Genomic DNA, 21,392 nt, shown 5'->3' with positions numbered 1-21,392 from the left:
TGAGCAAATGACTTGGATGCTCGCTCAGAATCTGGAGCAGACCAGGAGAAAAATAAATAATAATAAAAAAAGACGAAAACAGCCAGTCCCCCAGAGAAACCTGATGCATGTAAAAACAAAGTCCCCTCCATGTTCTGTTCTTTTAAAAGTCCTTACCATGAAAAAGAATTGGAGTACTTTGCCTGCTGGATTTGAAAGCAGTGGTTGATAAAAAGCTCCCCGAGCATTTATTTATGTATACAAATAGCAATTACCTAATTCAGATGCTGCTGAACCATGTGTGGTTGGTACCCTGCAAGCCACTTCAAAGGAGGAGGATTGGTTATTAACAGCTACTACTTTTCCTAAAGCAGAGGAGCTCCCCTTAGCCAGGGATAAATACCACCCTGCAGAGCTCCTGGTGAGCGGTGACAGCCCGTATGGAGGTACTCCCCTGACCCGTGTGTGTGCAGCCTGGCTGCTCAGCTCACCCTGCCTGGCTGCAGGACCCCAGCCGGTCCCAAAATGTGTGCTTCTACCCCAGAAAGCAGGAGTGGGTGAGGGCAGGGTAAGCACAATTCTGGTGAGGTTGGGTCTGTACTAGGAGGCGAGGCAAGGGTGCGAGGGAGAGCCCCACTGCGAGATGTGGGAAGGAGGCGGAGAGGTAGGTGAAAACACGAGGTTAGGAGGCTCGGTGGGAGATGAGGGCATGCGGTGTGGGACACACCTTCTCCTGCATGCATGTGCAGGCTGGCTGCCCTGTTGATGGGTATATAGCCATGCCTGCTGCTAGCCAATAGCCCACCGCTGCTGAGGGCACCCAAGCCAGCTAGGCCCTAGAGCCTGACTTGATTAGCGGCTGATCGGTCGTACCTGGCAAACAGACAAACAAACTACCCTGTTAGCATGCCACGTCTTGCTTCAAGGTGCGGGGTATTCATCTCAACAGTTCCTTCAGATGCCACCAGCCGGTATAGATTCAAACACCCCCAATATGCCTCATTTCCAAAATAAAAGATGGCATGAGATAGCAGGATTAATTGGAGATGAATCGCTTCTTCAGCTGCAATGGTCTGCCTTAAACACATGCTGAAATGGAATTTTGGTAGTATCAAACATATTGTAGCTTACTCATCTGGCAAGGAACTACTGCAAGATGTTACAGCTACTTCTCAATTCCAAAAACAAATCTTTGTCTTTTGCAGGATATCTGGCAGATACTACATATAATGTGTTTACTTTTGCGAGGAAAGTGTCAATTACACAAGGGATTAACCACATGCATTTTTAACTTCATAAACACAAGAATAAATATACTATCTTTGGGAGGAATTTAGGCAACCTACAAACTGACTGAATATTAATGTAGAAAATGTTAGCCGTACAAAGAGTAAACATAACCATTTTAATCAGGTCCGTGAAACCAAACATTTGATTACAATTGTTCAATGGGTCAGAAAGGTTCTGAAAATCCAAATCCCTCAAATCACTAATCTCAGATAATTTGGTTCATGATGTCTAAAATCTTGCCAGGGTGCTGCTCCCCAGAGCTGCCTTTTATCCAAATACTCCTCTGTATGGCACATAACTGGAGAGAGTTGACCCAAAAGATGGCAAGGAAACAAGGGTGGCAAACTACTTCAAAGTAGGAAGCTGGTTGTGACAAGTTCTGGCTTTAATACTTCTCTTCTAGATGAAGAAAAAAAAAATAGGGCAGACAAATCCCATTTTAGGCCTTCATTAGGTTTGAGCCGGGACTGAAAGACAGTGGTCTTTTCCTTAGCTGCAAAAATACCTCGCCTGGCCTCCGTGTTACACAGGGCCACAGAGCACAAACTAAGCTGGGTATGTGCGCTGCTGCAGGGAAACCTACTCAAAGACTTTGCCTGACTGTACATTTTATCTGGCAGAAAAGTATTTGGTTTTGATCAAAGGGTAAACAAATAACTTTCAACTCCAAGAGCCTGCTGTGCAACTTTCATCTCCTAAACAGTCAATAAACCTTGAAATGGCTGAGGAAACAAGATGAACGCCCTGTGTCCCAGCATCTGGAAACAGTAGTGTAAAGAATATGGAAAGTGAGAAAGAGATTCCCCGATGAGCCTGTGTCACCTTTATTTTTTCTTCTCAAGTGACTTAGATATAAATAGCACAAGTACCATGGATCACGGGGGGAGGAGAGGGAGATTTTGTGTATAGGTCAGATATTTAATTGAGATAAACATGTCACCAGATTGCAGCGTTGAAAATCTCTCTCTGGAGTGAAGGATAAAAGCAATAATTCTCTGTGGTCTTTGAGAGATGTCAGTATTCAGTGGTGGCTTGTGGGAAAAGTGCTTGTAGAGGGCAGGGAGTGTGCTTACATAGGCGTGAGGATGTGTGCTACAGAATCACAGAATCATTAAGGTTGGAAAAGACCTCCAAGACCATCTGGTCCAACCATCCCCCTACCACCAATGTCACCCACTAAACCATGTCCCTAAGCACCACGTCCAACCTCTCCTTGAACACCCCCAGGGACGGTGACTCCACCACTTCCCTGGGCAACCCGTCCCAATGCCTGACTGCTCTTTCTGAGAAGAAATGTCTCCTCATTTCCTACCTGAACCTCCCCAGTGCAACTTGAGGCCATTCCCTCTAGTCCTATCCCTAGTTATTTGAGAGGAAAGCTTTTTCTTTCTTGGAAAAGAGTTTGTCTCTTGAAAGGAGTCAACATCGCCATAAAGATTGTGATTATTCATCTCCTGGGCACTGTGAAATGCCTATGTGTAAGACTTTGGGACCCTCATTTTTAATGTGTAGAAGCCTCAGGCCTGGCTTGCTAAGGCCAGAGGGGCACAACGCCAAAACATCAAAGATGTGAGACCTTCAGCTGCCTGTGAAGGAGAGCATGAGCCATCAGTGACCCTTGCCAATGCTAAACTGGGATATGCTACCTCAGTGACATCTAGCAGCATTGCAGAGAGTAAGGGAGGCAGCTACTGGATGCAGGTTTCCTATGCAAATTGGGGGATGATGCACTGCAGGTAGTGAGCACCAAACCACTTTAAGATGTGGCTTCCCACAGTTAATGGTGCTGGCTTTGCTGTCAACAGCTCTGGCATTGGAGTCAGTTGAGGCCTCTGAATATGTAGGGTTGTTTCTTTGTTTTGTTTTGTTTTCTTTTATCCAGTGCAAAAGACAGAAGATTTAAGCTACACAGAATTTATCTGGCACAGAGGTACAGCCACTGCTAGAAGAGATTTTATCTTTGCACAGCTGCAGTTCTCAACCATTTTATAACTCTGCTCCTCTGCTCAAACTTTGATATTTGCCATTCCAGCTCAAACCTGATAGAGGAAAACAAAATCAAACCTCATTACAAAAACTTGAAGAACATTGTATTTTGAAGTTGTATTTACACAATTACATCAAATATGCAAATACTTTTCCACTCACAAATTATCAGTCTAGGGAATTTCAGCAATGGATTGAGGGTTTTCTTCCTCTATGCATTCTTATGTGTGCATGGATGCAAAATATTGTTAATTCCCCTTTTCTTTTTTCCTGGCTATAGACATGAAAATGGTTGCAATAATTAACCTGTGTAAGTTTTTAAATCTAACATATGCCAATGATGGCTTAGCAAAATTAAAAAAAAAAATTAAGAACAACAAAGGAAAACAATGGTAGTCAAGTTATTTTTGAATTACCAAAGAGTGAATGGCATCTGGAAACATAAAAGATTATTTTTATTGTTGTCTCATTAGAACTTCAAAAACAACCAAACAGATGAGAGAGAACAATTTACTAACAGGCTGACATCTCAGACAAGCTCTAATCAGTGGTCACTGCTATACCCATGTGCTCAAGACTGAGAGATCAGACTCCTTAACTGAAATGTTTAACACAAACGAGCCTAATGCCAAAAGCACTTGTGTTAGTGAAAAATAATAATTCCATAGGTTTTCATTTTAACTCCCCATTCTTTTTAATATCACTAATTTTCTTTCCTTGCCAGTTTTGTCCTTTTGTAATATGATCAACATCAGGACATTTTCCTTCTGTTTCAAATTATGCTTACAAATGAATAAGCTTGTTAGCTGGAGCTAACAAACTTTTTTTTTTTTTTGAGTTGTTTGATCTCTGAACACCCCATTCCTCTTCACATGTGGAATGGGAGAAATGTTGAAGGCAGTGCTTTATTGTTCACTGGTGGTATGGCCTTATTCTCATCCCCTCAGGGCTTGTCTATATTAGGAGAGGAACCTAATATTAGGACAAAATTGGCCAGCCTCAGCCATAAACCTTAAAGGGGAGGGATCTGAGGATCAAGCACGGGGTTTGCTCTCTTGAACTGCTGGGAAAGCTGGGCCCACGTATCACGCAGGATGTAATCTGGGCACACCGCAGCTCACCTGAAAGCTCTGAGGACTTTGGAGGACCACAAACCCTGGGAGAAGCTGCAGGTGCCTGTAGCATTGCTCTGTCCTGCCTCACAAGCCTGCTGCAAACCTGCAGGGCCACAGCATTTCACCACCTGCACAAACTGGCCACCAATGCACAGGGGCATATGAGAGAAGAACTCCTCGGGGTCCCTGCTCAGGGACCCTTTCAGCAGGGTCTATACTGCTGTTATTCCCTTTGTGTTGCACAGAGAAGGAGATGGCAACACTTAATTCCCAGAGCTCAGTTTAATTCATGCTGCATGTATTTATGACATACCAGTACCATGCAATTAAAGCTCTCAGTGAATTCTAAACAAAACTGCAATAGATGTAAATAAATTGTCAGGCTAAGGCCACACAGCCTACAATCACACCACTTCCCAGCAAAATAAAAGGAGAGAGAAATGAAACAGTTAAAGACATTACAGAGAGCATGGCAGCATAAAGCATTTATTTTTAGGTGTCTGAGCAGCAGTGGTTACTTGCAGTGAGAATGACCAGATCTAAAATTTAAGATTGGAGGAATTTTGCTATCCAAATTTGTAGAGGGCTCACACTAGAGAATTGATTTGCTTCTCATTCTTCCTGATTTAAAAAATACCTAAACTTGCTGAAATATGTACCTGCAGCTACAGTAAATATTAGAGTGACCTGCCTTATAGTGTTCTGTATGTCTCCTGAAAATAACAGACAGTAAAATCAGAAGCAGTCAAAAAGTCTTCCACTGTCTGGGATATTCTCCGTTATTAGTGATTTGCAATATTTTTAGAGTTGGCTGATGTTTGATTGCTAAATTCATATGTAGATGCCTTAAAAAGTAGCTTGATTTTGACAGCTGCTTCAGCTTCCATGACTTTCCAAGTGTACAGGGCTTCAATATGAAGTGTTGTTAGCTTAGGTTTGAAAGTAAACCTTTCATGTACATATCTGAATAGAGATTTACATTAATTTGAACATTCTGACCGGCACTTTCAAAACATCTAGGTCTTTATTTATAACTAGGTTCCGTTATAATCTAGTTTCCGATTACTTTGTCAGGCATAAACTTTCTACCTTTATCGAATTTCGACTAAATATAATATATTTTTCAGCTCATATTTCAGGCTGCTAGTTATTTATTTCAGTGTGTGCTTTATCTTACTTCACTCCTTCAAAATGGTCACAGTGGCTGCAGGCACAGCTCGGCTGGCAGTAACGAGTATGGATTGCCATTCATAAATGGACCGTGGCTGTGAGGAGAGGGATTCATCAGGAGAAAGCGAGCTGCTCTCAGTAGCAAGAAGCAAACACATACACGCGTAAAGACATTTTTGAAACACTTCTTATTTTGGGATCACTCTGATAGTCTGTTGCGTACACACTTTGTGTATTTTTATAATCTGTCATTAAGTATTAAATAAACTTCACCAAAAAAAAGCTGTTGCTAGCTATGAGCAGCACTCCTCTGCTGGGACCAGTAAGCTGACACCTACAGCAGTGTAAGTCAGACACACATATGGTCTCCTACTGCACCAGATTTCGTTCAGGCGCAAACACTTGTGAGAGGGCATGTTGGCAAAACCTCCCCTCCCTGCGCCCTCCTCCTCCCACAGATCTGGCAGTTTCGTTCATCCCTTCTTACTGTAAATCTGCCTTGAGATACACAAACAACTGCAACGGTCCTGTCACACACAGCAGAACGGATCTTTAAAATGAAAATATTATTTTACTGCCCTGCATTTCTTCACTAGGGGGACAAAAGGCTGGCTGCATGGCAATTTAAGTTAAAGCTATCTTTTGAGTTCAAAACAAAACAAAACAAGCAAAAAAAAGGCTGCCATTTTTTTTTTTAATAAAAATATTTCTAATGCAAAAACTGACAAAGCTTCAGTGATAACCATCTTTCTTAATGTCTTTATCGCATTCCTACAATATTACTTACAGGTGTCTAGGAATATAAACCACTCTTTTGCACAGCTATATTACAGCCATCAGTCTTTTTTTTTTTTTTTGTGCTTAAAACAGAGTTGTTTCCATATGTTGCACTCTAGCACTTTAGGATGTCTCTTTCTGAGCTGTATCTAAGTCTTTGTAGATTATGTAAGTGTCATCTATATTGGAACCAGAATTAATAATGTGATCTAGATGCAAAACTGGATACACATAGGAACAACTGACATTGGAGTCATGGTGTGCTGCCGGACCAGGAAAAAGGAACAACTGCAAGTTTTGCTTCTTTTTGCCTATATAAATGCCATGAACTGAAATTCTGCAGAAGCTGGCATATTTGGTTCCCCTTGTAGTGCAGGTGCATTAATTGGCGCTTGCTTCTAAGCCACATCTAAAGAACTATCTTGGCTCATAATGAATAAGCCAAATTATTAAATTTGATAATAGGCTTAAAATATGCATAATGACTAACTCCCACATAGGCATATGTAAAAGGCCATCGTGTTGTAGCATCAACCCAGATCTTGCCGTGATACGTAGCACAGAACAAACGACGTAGTCCCATTCCCATGTAAGCAAAGGAAAATTCTGCACGTAAGCTCTTCCGAAGCTGAAGGTGCTCACCCTTGTGCACTGGAGAGGCTCCAGCTTGTGTTTGGGGTGGGAAAGAGGCTGTATCCTGATGTGGGGTAGAACTGGGTGAAGTGTGGCAATGACACCGAATGAGGACCAGATGACCTTCCCCATTACCTCTCCTGTTTTGTGCTGCTGCATGACTTCCCACCTTGGCTCTCCTTCCTTCCACAGATGAAAAACATTGCTAGCAATACCTAATAAGCTAAAAATACCAAGTGACTACAGGATTGATTAGACAGAAATACAATTAATACATGTTTGAAGTGAAGGAAAAGAGAGTGCGATAAAACTTGTTTATAAAGGAGACGAGCTCAAGCTTGTTAGATAAACTGCAAGCAGACAAAGCAGAGCAGTTTGCCTGTGTTAATTGAAAGGCAGTGGAAGAAAAGCTATTGTTGACTTGTTGCAGCTTGCAAGAATTGCACAGAATTGCAATTGTCTGTAATTAGGTTTGCCGGGGGAGGTGGCAAGAAGAGGCAAAAGCCTGGTAGCCGGGGACATGAAAGTACAGACATGTCTCTAGCTACAACAATGGCCATTTCCTAGATTTCTTCCATTGTCCAGCTGGGATGAGTAAATAGATGGGTTGAGACCAAGGGTGATTCATTTCAGTTTTATGAAGAATTACTGAAAATTTATCTGTTATTAACTCCACTATACGCAGATGACCTCTTCACCCACTGATACGTAGATGCTCCACTGCTACATTGCAGGTTCTGGAGCTTGTGAGTAATTCTTCCTAGAACTAAGTTTGTCACAGAGAAGAACCCAGAGTCATGATTTACATAATCTGCCTGTCATTTGAATAATACTAAAAGCATCTGAATTAACAAATTAGTATATTTAAAATTTCATGAAAACACTTCTTCAGTTTCAAAAAAGCAATTATAATAAATGATTCCGTTTCCTTCGAAGAAATGAAGTTTGAAAGAAATTTTACCATTGTTAAAGAAAATCTCGTTTGAAAACATCTGCAACTCATACTTTGTGGCCACTTAAGGAGCGTACATTTCTTATTCACTACATGCAGCCATGTTTTATGTTAGGTAATACTTTTTCTTTTTTTTTTTTTTTTTTAGAAAACGTTTGTCTTAATTTGAAGAGCATGTCTATTTCTTTGTTCTTAACCACGGAACATTTCTCAGACCATTCCAGGCCACTTAATTTCCTGTCAACTTTACCTAGTGGGTTGAATTTCTTTACTAGGTCAAAATAATGGCTTGGTGAGTTCCCAGCTACTCTAGCTGCCTCACCAGCTTGTCGAGCCATGTGCTCTGTGTACCTCACCAGGTGATTGGGACAGTCTTCTGGCCTTGGGTCTGCTGAATTTAATTATCATCGCTGGACTTTTTCCATGCGCAGCTAATATAAAGCAGGAGGGATTGCTTCCCCCCCTCCCAGCTAGAAGATGGTTTTCAGTTGCTGTCAATGGTAGCTGTTTGCACAACCTGCTTACCAATTATGTGAAAAAGGACTTGAGACTCAAGGGAAGGTTTTCTTCCAACCCCAATGTTTTTATGCCTCTTTTGGAACTCTATTTCAGCACCATCTGTATTTTAATATAGCACTCAGATCAACAACCTTATTTCCAATAACATTCAGTATTGTCTAGTACTGTGAAAAGACATTAGTTTATGACTTGGTTTACTGCTTTGAAAATCTGGTGTAAGACACCACCTGAAAGATTAATAAAAATATAAACTACTTTTAAACTTAGCTGTAGAATTTAGACGTGGAAAATCCCTACTGAACAATCTCACTCTGTTAGCATGAAGAAGTCCTTTACGTTCTTCTTTTCACTGTTTTTGTAGATTCCCTCCTCTAACTCAGGATATAGATTTGGACTGGACTGACAGGAGAAATCAAAAGAAACATGTTATCCAGCTAGACTGCAGAAATTATATTATTTCCTTCTATGGTACAGCTCCGTGAAACAGAAAGGCATTCAACATTCTTGTTTGTCACCTTTCCTAGGTTTTTCTTTGGGGTCATGAAGGTTTGTTTAACATCAGATTTTCATGGTGGCCTTGCTATAGTGAAGGATATCTGTCAGAAGCACTAATTTGATGAGTTTCTTTTAAGTTCATAACAGTTTACGAGCTTTGATTTCTTCCCCTCCCTCTAGATGCTATGCAAAAATGTATTCTAAACACAATTTTCAACATGCCAGCCACGCACACTGGGATTAGTGACATTTCAAAAAGCCACAGTGAATTCATGGGTTCTTTGCTAATGAACAGGAAATGCAATCAAGCTAAGGCAAGGCTGTTTACCTGGGCCAAGATACCGCTGTGAAGAGATGAAATGACTGTGGAAGTTTATGGCATTTCTGTTTGTATTACAGGTGCAGGGGCTACCTCTGGTATTTCGGCCATTTTCCCGAGCACATCTGGCACAAGTACTTTTTCACCTTACCAGCATGCTCACAAAGGTAAGAAGGCATCCATAAATTTAATGTAGCCACTGGTGGTCTTAAAAATAACATCAACAAAGTGCAACAGAACTGATAATATCTATCGTGAATTTCATTGCCACTCTTTTTAGGGATTTCTAAAACTGCTATTAAAAACATTTCAGAATGATTTTTTAGTCCTTGGTTAATCAACACTCCTGTTTCAGAAGGATGGACTTAAAATAGTCTTGGACTGTACTGGGTAATGCCAGCAATGAATTAGCTGATTATGTGCAGCCATACAGATACCACATTATGCCTCAGCAAAGCCTAGCTTAGACTGGTGAAAATAATTTAATACACAAATGTAGTCAGTCTCTCATTGAGCTAACATAAACCGTTCTCCAGTATAATTATTAGTTTTTTAAAATATTTGAACGTGAGAACAGAACACACAACAGGAAGGACACAGTTACTGAGGTACTGACCTGATTTTGTCTGTAAACAAGATCTTGAGGATTGTGTTTTCAGAAAAGCTAGTTTTCATGCATTTTAACATATCTGTCATTTTCTGCATCCTTTCATGACTTTTCAATTCTAATAGCTGTTCACTGAAATTCTGCTTCTACCTTTTCACATACCTTATTTTAAATTCACCCTGCATCCATGCTGTAAGTCTGTTAGAAAAAAAAAAAAAAAAAAAAAAAAAACACTTATTCCACATGTGCATTGTGTTCTGCTTCTTATTGCAAAGCTTTTGAGGCAGCCATAGTTATCAAGTACTTTTAGTTCTTGTCCCATTTATTCTTTATTTGTTTTTCTTTCTTTTTGATGCTGTTTCCAAGAATTCACTTTTTTGAAGGCTGCTACTCCTGCGTACATATAGCTTCTTATATTATTAGCAGATAATACAATTTCATACATATTTGGATGGTCATGCAATCAGGTATTTTTTATGAATACTGATAACTAGTTCTTGCAGCATAAATGTCACTGTTTTGAAAGCCTATTCATTAGTTTGCATTTGAGAAGTAGCACTTAGTTTTGCAATGATTAACAAGTAATCAGGACTCAGATCAAATAAATGAGTATGTAAAATATAAGTGTAGAGCAGACTAAACTATTAACTATTCTCTGATCTGAAGAGTTGCTTCTTTACAAAATATTTCCTTGCTTTTCCAGCAGACCTTTCAGGACAAGGACATCTGGCTACAGCTCTTATAATTGCAATGTCTACTATATTCATAATGGCTATTGCCATTGTCCTCATCATCATGTTTTACATTGTGAAAACAAAACCTTCTGCTCAAGGTAATTTTCAGCATAACAAATTTTAGCAGCAAATGCTATTTTTAGATAGCTTCTGAGAATAATTACTGTTGTATCTTTACATTCTAGCCTGTTGCAAGAGCCACTCAGTAAAAAATGTTGAAGCTCAGGCTAATACACAAGAAGAGAAGAAAGAAGTGCAAGGTATAAGTTGCTTTAATTTTGCTTTTTCTATCCTTTTTCTAACGTTGAGCTTAAGTGCAATTAGTGCATTCCTCTTAATTACAATTCCCCCATTCATTTGCAAAATGATTGTGTATAATAGCTTTTGTACTTCCAGAATGCCACTTCATCCTCTGATAGCAATAGCTAAAGCAGAGACAAAACATCAGTTTGGATACTCATTGCCAATTTAAATTTCTGTTTATCTGCAGATAATGTTGTGATATTCTCTGAGAAAGAAGAGTTTGAAAAGCTTACAGCAACTCCAGCTAAGGCTGCTAAAAGGTAAGCAAAAAATAAACATACTTCCATACCTTTGACTGAAGTGGAGAAGGGACATAGTCACCACTCATCCTGGTACAGAGGAATCCATTGAGAACAAAGCAGAAATAATTTGCACCAAAATTTCAAGTCTAGTGGACCAAGGAATAACATGTCAATGGGACAGCCACAGGTAATAGAGTTTCTGGAAGAGGTGATCACAGCCACCATGTGTTAAAATATTACCTTGAGCTGTTTGTTAGTACCTGTGACCAGTTTATCAGTTCTCAGGGCTGTCTCCTCTTTTGTAAGGTCCATTCAGGGGACTTGAGTCTCACTTACACACACATGCCTTGGTAAGGTCCCCACTCACTTTCAGCCAGGAGGTGCAGAAATAACTGCTCCAGGCCTTAAGGGAATCCCTTGTCTATAGCATCATCTGGGTGGCACCACATGATAGTTTTCCTTTCCTGGCAGCCAAACCTGGCTGGATAACACAACTCCAGTGAGGTAAACACTGTCCCCAGTGGAAAATACTGCTATGAAGGGATTCTTGCAAGATGAGCATGATTGTGCAGCTTGGTGAGCACTGAACATATATCCTCTGTAGGTGGATGTGGTTACATTCACAGGATTTCAGGGGAAAGGCATTTTAAAAAATTGAAAACATTTTTATTCCATTACTCTGGGATAGCAAAAAGGAAATAATTGGAGTCAAACCACAAGAAGCATCACTAAGATAACCTTATCCTTCATTTTACAGTGAAAACGATGCATCTTCTGAGAATGAACGACTTTTAAGTCGTAGCATGGATAGTGATGAAGAAGCTGCAGTTGACAAGCAAGGGACTCCAGAGAGATGCTTGTTATCTTTAGTGCATTTGGCCAGAGATAAATCTTCTACAAACAATAAATCGACTGGGGTAAGGCTACTTTGAGATTTAAAAATTGACAGTTGTTTTCTGTATTGTTTTATGGTTTTGTTTGATTTTTTTAAGAAAACAATTTACAAACTATCACCACAAAATGCATTGTAATGCAGACAGGACTAATTTACAAGTTACAAGAGAGTTTCTACAATTAATTTTATTACAGTCTCATTTGCATATGATTTGCATATAATATTCCATCAATATTTAAGAGTGTCTGTGCATGTGTATATACTACCCAGTGCTGAAAAGCAGATTGCTACAAGAGTAATAGCTTTGCTTTTTTAGAGAATTATGTTTTATAGTCTGAAGAAACAAAAAACAAACTGCAACTCACCAATATAGCTAATGCTAATATAATTAACCCCAAAGCTACATTTACTCCAGGAAAATAAAATAATGTAACAGCACAGATGGATTCATACAACATCTGCCTGTCTTAACTCAGAAGCATTGGTATTTCTATGCCATTGAATTTTCAACGATATCCAGTGTTGTGCTTGTTGTCGGTTTTTTTTACATTTCAAAAATACCTATGTGTTTTGAAGGTCATTCCTGTGCTCTGACGGACAACATAAATGCACTGTTTTGCTGTGGAAGGCCTTCATTTCTTCCTGCTGAAATGTATTGCTCAGGGCATTTTATCTCACTTAGACTATTTCAAGGCATCGCTAAGGCACTCCCTCACCCACACAACTATTTAGTTTATATTAAAATGAATGTTTCCTTAAAAACAAAGTGTCTGCTCAGATATTTTTTATGTTTTAGAACTTCAAAAATAATTAAAATTGGCAATAGCTAGGACCAAAATGCATCATTAATACCATCCTTTTTTTTTTAAGAATAAAAAAGGTTCGAAAATGCAGCTTTTCATGTTTGCATGTTTTACTTTGTGGGGATGGTTCAGCCTAAACTTTCTAATAATCGCTCGTTTTTCAGCTGAGACCAGACACTCAAAGTCTCAGTCCAAGAAAGATGTTTTTCTACTTGTAACCAGTTATGACTATCTGAAAATAACTTACTACTCCAGTGTTCATATTTTAAAATTCAGTTGTCTGAGGTCTCTGTATATATCCAACTTTATCACACTTCTGCATGCACTTGCTTGAAATTGGATAACACAAGTTGCGTAAGCATGAAATTAGAACTTTTAATAAGAAAATAATTGTCTCTAAAGACAATATATAGTAGATACATTCTCCTGAGTAGTTTAGATAGTTCATAAGCACATCTGAAGCATGAGCTATGCTATGTCTCCCAGACCTGCTGTCCTAACATACTGCTAATGGACTGAAGCCTGCTGACAAGGCTGAAGACAAAGTTTTCAATGAAAGTGCAGATTGCATCAAGATCCCCCACTCTGTACCTAAGATTTCACAACTAAGCCAGTTGCCAGAATTTAGAAAAGCAGTACTTTGCTTGAGGCTAGAGATTAAATAACATTTCTAGTACTGGAAAAAGTATCAAGGAGCTACTGGAGAGGGGTGGAGAAAGTTAAAGGCCTGTTCTTTTCCAAGGCTGCTCTTTCCTGGTTAAAACAAAAACCATTATGGAATGAGCTACCACACAGAACCATCAGACCCACATTTACCTGCTTCTTCCAGCATAAGCTTTACAAATTTCCATCTTCTGGCTCAGACGAAAAAAGAAAATCACCCTGTGTAATTCTCTTTGGGCTTGGAATTCTTTAACCTCCCTCTTTGTCCTAAAAATGAGGGGAGAATGAAAATAGGTATCTAATTGTTCTCTTAAGAGGAATTTTAATAAATCCCATGGGAAAAAAAAAAAAAAGATCTGTAAGGTTCTGAAACAGCTAATCCAAGTGTACAGTAGCATCCCAAAGATTAATGTAAATTATACCAAGGATATGTGAACAACAGCCAGTGTCTGCATTGCATTTCCCTGCAATACAGCATGCTGTGAGACAGGCGTCGGGTGGAGCAGCCAGTTTGCTGTCTCCAGCTGCAAGTCTGTTAATCCAAGTAATTGATGTGCCCTGTCCTTTAGAGACCAAATAAAATGAGGAAAATAATTCAAAAATAAAAATAATAAAAAAAAAAAACAAAAACCAAGAGTGAGCTTTCTTCATTCTGTTTTGCAGTGAAAAGTGGTGAATTTGTGGAGATAATACTAGAGTCCTACCAAAATGACAGCTTTTCAGAAACCTCAGTCCTAATGAGAGCTGGCGGAGAGATGACAATTCCAGTCCTTGAGAACTCATGACATTTTGACATTTGTTTTCAATCTGCATTGAATCCAAGGCCAAACCTTGAGAATATATTTGCTAAGTGAAACCGCATCAAAATGTCCATTTTCAGCTTGGAAAATGTCAGGGTTTTCAGTCTGAGCCTCCTTCTTGTCAAAAATGACGGCAGCACCCTGGACCTCAGATTTTCCCTGTCTAAAGTGTCACTGATTTTTTTTATCTATCTGTAAAATCTTTTGGATTCATTCAGGCAATACATCATGGAAGAAAATATATAATTAATCTGTAATGCAGCAAGCAGCTCTATGTCAAGTGACAGAAAAGAAGATCCCCTTCTCTACAGCCCTCTTACATTATTGGAAGAAGGCAATTCCAGTCTGAATTTAATTCCCCATGGCCAGTCCTGTCCTGGTTTACCTGGGAATCCCTGCATTAATTGCTTGCATGTGTGGTATTGAATTTGTCCTCATTGTCAGGAGTTCACTTCAGTCCGAAAAAGAAATAAAATACAAAAACATTTAGAGCAGAAAAGTCAATGATCTGAAAAGAAGATAAAAAGATGGAAAAAAAAAAAAGATCTCTAACAGTGGAAAGCAAAAGCAGAAATATGTTTACTCTTCTCTGAATTGCTGTGTCCTGCTCTACGAGGCTTCAAAAGAGACCCTTCAGGATGTTATGCGATAACCCCTTGAGCCATGAAATTAGGATCTCCCAGAGGTTTTGTACTGCTCTCTGCCAATTGTTTACTCATGTGACTGAAAAAAATAATAATTCAATAACACTCTTCTCTTTCAGATTCAAAGTCGAAGGAAAAAGATACTTGATGTGTATGCTAACGTATGCGACGTTGCAGAAGGTGAGTGCACAAAACTTGCACCTATACTAGCAGCACAAAACTGGATCAGAGCTGTTTGCTATAAAATAAAAATCCCTCTGTGTTCCTGTGGAAAGGAGAACTTCATGGAAAGGAAGTGCAAATCTGGAAGCAGATTTGTACTCACCTGCTAGGAAGCATCATGGTGCCCCGATTTCAGAGATGTCCAGGCTGGGTTTGCACACCACAGCTTCTCGCCAGATGTGTGCATGGGCTTCCTTCCTCTGGAGCGCAGCAGGGGTAGTGCTGGGTCATGCTTGGACATCGAAGCGGTGGAGAAGCACTCTCACGTTCTTCATCTAGAGGAAACCTGCTTGCTTGGTCTCTTTAGTGAGGTGGATAACAGGTATAAATTAGTTCCAGGTACGAAAGTGTGATTTGTGGAGGATCAGAACTGTGTTTCAGACAAAAGTCTCGACGTACTCTGCTTCTTTAATTGTGTCCTACTTCTCACAACAAGTGGGGTTTCCAAGTAGGTCAGTGTTTTAAGTGTCTTCAGCACTTGACTAGCTGAAGTGTTTCGGCAGAAGGGACATGAATTAATTTTCCTGCAGAACAAAGGACAAGACTGCTTTTACCTTTATTTTTTTATTTTTTTTTTTTCCCCACACACTTGGTGTGCACATACCTGTGTGAGTTTTCTATGGTTCAGGGAGCTCCATTTCCCACCAAATTGCTGCTGTGGGGTATGAAGCACGAAAACTACAGAAGCAAAAGACTGTTTTCAGAAAAAAAAACACAGTAGCTGATTCTCTCCTCTATTCTGTGACCAGTAGTACATAGAAAAAAAAAGTCCAGGAAAAAAATAGCTTTTTCCCCACGGGATGAATGTTAAATCCTCTGTAGAGATTCAGTGATAGCAATGACAATTGAACATTTGCAGGGTCTTTTATGCTTGCAAGCATCTGGCATCATTGCTTCACCTCACTCCTCACATTCCTACAAGGGCAACTTTCAATTACAGCGATGTTACAGCAGCTGCTGCTGACAGACTCAGGGAAGGGTCAGAGCTGTATTTTGAGCTCAAACACTATGCTGGATGTACAGAGGTGTATTAATGGAGCTGCTCACTAGGGATATGTTTCCAATACACTTCTAATAGCAAGTAAATCGTTGCAGGAAGGGGTAGTACCATAGGAACACATAAAACCCATCCAGTATTTCTTTTCCATCCAACTTTTTATCTCAATTATTCCATGGCTATTGTACCCTACTGTTACTAGGTAAAATATGGCAATAACTTTGAAGCTAGACATACCTGTCATTGACTCTCACTTAAAGATTTTAGCTGTGCTTATTGCTAACAGTATACACTGCAGCATTTTAATAAATGTCTTGAATAGCCAAGACTTGCTCACAGAGACATCTGACCATAAACACCTCCCTTTGCAGGTCTGAGCCCCACGGAGCTGCCATTTGACTGCCTGGAGAAGACGAGCCGCATGCTCAGCTCAACATACAACACAGAGAAAGCCATAGTGAAAACGTGGCGCCACCTCGCCGAGAGCTTTGGACTGAAGCGAGACGAAATAGGTGGCATGACAGACGGCATGCAGCTGTTTGATCGCATCAGCACAGCGGGTTACAGCATCCCAGAACTGCTAACCAAACTGGTGCAAATCGAGCGGCTGGACGCTGTCGAGTCCTTGTGTGCAGATATTCTGGAGTGGGCACAAGCAATGCCTGCTCCCGAACCAGCGGTCACATCCTGACGTGGCTGTGCTCCCACATCACCTGCGAGAGCAATGATTCCAGCAAGCAGCACACCAAAGACTTTGGACAAGAGACCCTTGACGTTTCTTCTGTGTAATCACTCCCCATACCGATGGGAAGCTTTTCTCTTTTATTTCTAAAAAGTGAAGTTACGCATCTACCAAAACGAGAGCAGAAATCTCCCAAGAAGCTTGGTATAAAACATGTCATTAAACAAAATGATTAAGTTAATCAGTTACTGGTAATAAGTGGACAGAAAAGGATCCATCTTCCAGTCTGTGTTTGAGTATATGTGCAGATAATCCTGTCACTACCCTTCCAGCCTGGCTTTCAAGCCACTGAATTGCTATCTGAAGATACTCCTATCTCTTAGGGCTTTGTTCAACCATTTAATTGTTGCAGTCAACAGCACCACTGCTACAGTATCAATTAATGCACATTAGGCACCCACATTTCTATCAGCTCTAACGCATTTAATATGTAACCAGTTTCATTTTCTGTATTTCCTATGGTTTTGTTGGATCTAGAAGTACGTGCATAGGTCAGCCTGCATACACAGTCTCCAGAAAAAATAATTATACTATATGAAAAAAGCCCCAGCATAATTTACAGATGGAAGTGCTTCAAAACTCTGTATATAATGCTTGTAAATGCACTCTTGGTCCATACTAACATTTCAAAAATTGTAAATTCAAACTGCAAGTCCGCTTAGGGCAAGCTGGTTAGCAAGAAGGCAGTGAAGTTGGCAGTCACTCCTTGCAAGTGGAGAGGAGAGCAACAAGATTTTCTCTTTCTTGCTGTTAAAAAAAAAAAAAAAAAAAAAAAAGGCAAAGCAAACAGCTAAACAGCTTGTCCACTACTACGACTACAATTTTTTTCCAGTAGTGACATCTATATATCAAATAATGTCTCAAGCAGAGGGATTTCAGATAACGTTTGACACTGAGAGCAAATAGAGTAGATTTCTTTGGACAGCTGAAATGTACAGGAACATGTGTTTTTGAAATGCTGTACTGTAGTCAATGCAGAACACGAGTGCAGGCCCCACAGGTGAAAACTCACTCCTCTGGAAGGTAAGGCACTATCATGAGTTTGTGCGCAACAAAATCTTACCTTAGTTTTTTCCCATTAGCTACTCTGATTTTGCTGTTTACAAGTTCTGTAAAACCTGTACAGACCACACGGCAGGAGCTGTTACCAAATGTATACACTTAATTTATAGCTAAAAGGAGCGATGACAGGTTTCAACAAGTGTCACCACTGAATTAAGAGAACTGGCACTTGCAAAGCTATAGTATTTAAATTCCAAATTGCTTGGCTGAACAAAATGTTATAAAAAACTATTAACTATAACCCTGAAGTTAACAACCAGTATTCCATCACTTAATAACTAGATATTATCTATGATAGTATGGTAATTGTGCTGAACATTTAGTATCCCACTTTGACATCTATATTTACCGATCTTTTCAGCACTTGATCTGTATCGTAGAGGAAGTACGTACTGCAACACAAAACCTATCCTTCTCACTATTCTTCCACCACCTCTTTGGTCTCATAACTCACTCTTCTTTCATTTGCATACACCAAATTTGATTAGAATTTTGATTTTAAAGGAAGAAGAAAGCTGCATTTATTTGAATATTTAACTAGCTAACTGATGTTTAATTTATGGGTCTAATTCTTGCTATCTTGAAATCAATGACAAATTCATACAGACATCAACAGGCTTCAGAAAGATCTGTAGATTTGCTGACAACTCTGCAAACTTCAAGATTTTCAAGACCTTGAGTTTGCAGATTAGGTCTGTTACTACTAAAATAAGAAAAAAAGGAAAAAAAGAAAATGGGAAGATTCAGTTTCTCTTGTGCCAGTGTGTAACAACAGTGTTAGTCAAGGGACTGTCTCCTATACTTCACGTTTCATTTAATAGTACACACCATTTGTATGCTTAAAAGATGACACAGGAATCCGTGTTTCTATGCTTATTGGGCCTTGAAAATCTAGGGTCTTGAAATCATTGGTGCCAATGTGAACACAGACTATTTAACATTATTTTATTTAGTATACAGTATTTTTATTGTTACACAAAAGATGTACAGGAATGAAAAAAATCTTGTAGATCTTGCCAAAGCTTACTTTCTAATAATTTTGTTTAATGCTGTATATATAACTTATTATATTGTAAAATATGAACATAAAATATGCTAATAAAAGAAAGAGGTCAAACGCAGTTGTACTATCTTTATTATTATTATTTCATATATTGTCTTATAAACGTGTAATTAAAAAGTTAGCCAGGGGCAGGCACATTCCTGTGGTATGGGAGCGGCTAGGTAACATACACGAAGGAATCTTTATGCTCCCATAGTATACTGCCTGTCTGCCTCGCACTTCGGAAACTTTCAAAGCAGAAGCCATTCTTCCTTTCACAATTCGGTTTTGGTTCAATATTTCACCTGCTAGCTACTATAAAAATGCCCAACTTCTTAGAGAAACTGTTTGAAAGTTATTATTTATGTCCTGAGAGGTGGTACAGACTGTGAGACCAGCGAGTAATCTCACAACAGCAACACTCTCTCACCGGCATTTTCATTTTGTGTTCCTAAACCAGCAGTACTACACAGCATTATCAAAGACATTATTTGGAAGCTTTTGCTGCATGATAGAAGAATTATATTCATCCGAGCCTATGCTGCACTGTGCAGACTGCTAATAGAACTGCAACTTCTACAGAAGACAGCACCAAGCTTCATTTCCCCCAAGAGCTGGGGACTAAGTTAAGGCTTTCGAAGTATTTCATAGAGATTAAACATTTGCTAAAAGGAATAAACACTGTCCTGCTTAAAAAACAATTTGGGATATTGTTTATTCAGATTCATTTCTGTTTTCAGCATGATGAACACATTCTTGTTCTGTCAACAATTAAAGGAGAGAAAGGCTCCAGAAAGTGCAACAAAGGCTTTGAGTTTGCCAGCTGGTTGGGAAGATAGGATGTTTGGAGTTTCACTTTACTGTCTTTTCACTCCCTGCACTATGTAAGCAGGAGTTAACGTAGCGTGAAGGCACACTGCAACAGGTGCTGCTCTATCAAAACACATCGCTGTCTGAAGGGCTCGACCATTCTTTGCTTTAACATGCTTACGGACAATGATCCAAAGGAAAAACTTTGGCTTCTTAGGTTTAACTTGACAGAGCACAAACTCAAATCTGAGTAAAATATCCATGCCCTTCCATTGTGCAAAATAATAAAACAAAAGAAGAAAACAAAATCCAAACCACAAGAGCTCCAGTGGGATGTCATCTTTGTTTCATTTTTTCCATTTTGCTTCATTTTTTCCTTCCTGTGTGGCACTTCCAGCTCACTGGGATATACCTGTGCAAATGCAGGTGTCTGCACTGAGATTAATCTTGTACTAAAGCAGACATCTAAGATAATCAAGACGAATTGCATCTTCTAACTATAGGCTACAGTGTCTCTCAATGATAAAGAGAATCTGGCGTGGCAAGCCAGATGATGTAAACATTTATTCTATGGATGTCAAAGGTTAGATGAGTTGAATCTTACCAAGTAAGTAACGTATTTCAGGTTTGTGACTATTTTGGCTCAGTAATGTCTCTGAAATACCTGCAGCCAGCAAACACAGAATGAAGATGAACCTCAACCTATTATTAGTGATGTTAATTAGTGTTCTGTTTTTGAATTATTGAATCAGATGAATGCTTCTCTGGCATTGCGTAATAATGTTCTTGGTATTTACAATTTGGCTGATAAAAGGTTAGAGCAAAGCTGATTGACTCTGCTATCCTAAATATGATAAAAAATTAACAAGACTTAACAAGCAAGAAGAAGTTAGAAGTTTCTGAATTTATACATGAGAACATTACAGATTTCAATCTATTACTGTAGACTTTACCTCAAACGTAAATACATTTCTTATGACAGAATCTGAAACCGAGCTTACTTCAATGATCCAAAACCTAAAGAAAGCATAACCACCTTTGCTTAGAAGTGGCTCTTTACCAGTCCAGCAGTATTTGATCAAGTACAGACCATCTTCAATGCCAAATATCAATCCTGATTTTGGTGTAGAGAAGGCAATTGCCATTTTTTTTTATTTATTTGGGGGGGGGAGGATATTTTTTGTCCTCAGCTCCTGGCACCGCTTCTTTATGAAACACTCATTATCTTAGCCTGAGCTTTTTAACCTAATGCTCAAAGAACAGACTGAAGGAAAAAAAGTTGGTTAATTACATTATAGCATTTAAAGTGGTTCTTACCAGAATCCTGATGATCAGGAAACCTGAGCATGGTCTTGTCTTTATAAGAAATACTTCATAAGGAATGCCCTTGAATAAGTCTAAGTTAGAACAATATTTAATTCACAGTCACTGTATGATCTTATGTTCCTTTAAAACGATGCATTTTCACTACACAGTGGAAAATCTGCTGTTTTACCTTGTCCTGATTGCCACATACTGTCTCAAGCTCTCCCTCTTTACAGGGGAAAAAAATATGTCTTCTTTCAGAGCAAAGGAGCATAGCAGCAGCAAG

At 39.3% G+C, this 21,392-nt stretch overlaps 2 protein-coding genes across 4 annotated transcripts in view; both read left to right on the top strand.

Annotated features, from left to right (window-relative positions):
- The window catches only part of LOC310892160 (tumor necrosis factor receptor superfamily member EDAR-like), a 461,331-nt gene that overhangs the window by 273,971 nt on the left and 165,968 nt on the right, over window positions 1-21,392 (top strand). The gene's annotated exons all lie outside the window — the stretch shown is intronic.
- LOC310902994 (tumor necrosis factor receptor superfamily member EDAR-like) lies at window positions 61-19,520 on the top strand. 3 transcript variants are annotated; one of them, XM_083845488.1, is made up of 7 exons: window positions 61-9,402; window positions 10,549-10,674; window positions 10,762-10,836; window positions 11,067-11,139; window positions 11,879-12,038; window positions 15,046-15,106; window positions 16,517-19,520. In XM_083845488.1, exons 1-7 carry the CDS (start codon window positions 9,276-9,278, stop codon window positions 16,834-16,836), a joined length of 942 nt encoding a protein of 313 aa, XP_083701614.1. In that variant the 5' UTR covers window positions 61-9,275; the 3' UTR covers window positions 16,837-19,520. The 3 variants fall into 3 exon arrangements, with proteins under 3 accessions (XP_083701614.1, XP_083701613.1, XP_083701615.1); XM_083845487.1 differs by having other exon boundaries at window positions 10,546-10,674; XM_083845489.1 differs by lacking the exon at window positions 61-9,402 and adding an exon at window positions 10,164-10,309 and having other exon boundaries at window positions 10,546-10,674.

This window comes from Anser anser (assembly GCF_964211835.1).
Source record: "Anser anser genome assembly, chromosome: 1".
Taxonomy (NCBI): Eukaryota; Metazoa; Chordata; class Aves; order Anseriformes; family Anatidae; genus Anser; species Anser anser.
The sequence above is the reverse complement of the archived record's forward strand: the minus strand, read 5'-3'. Positions and strand labels throughout refer to the sequence as shown.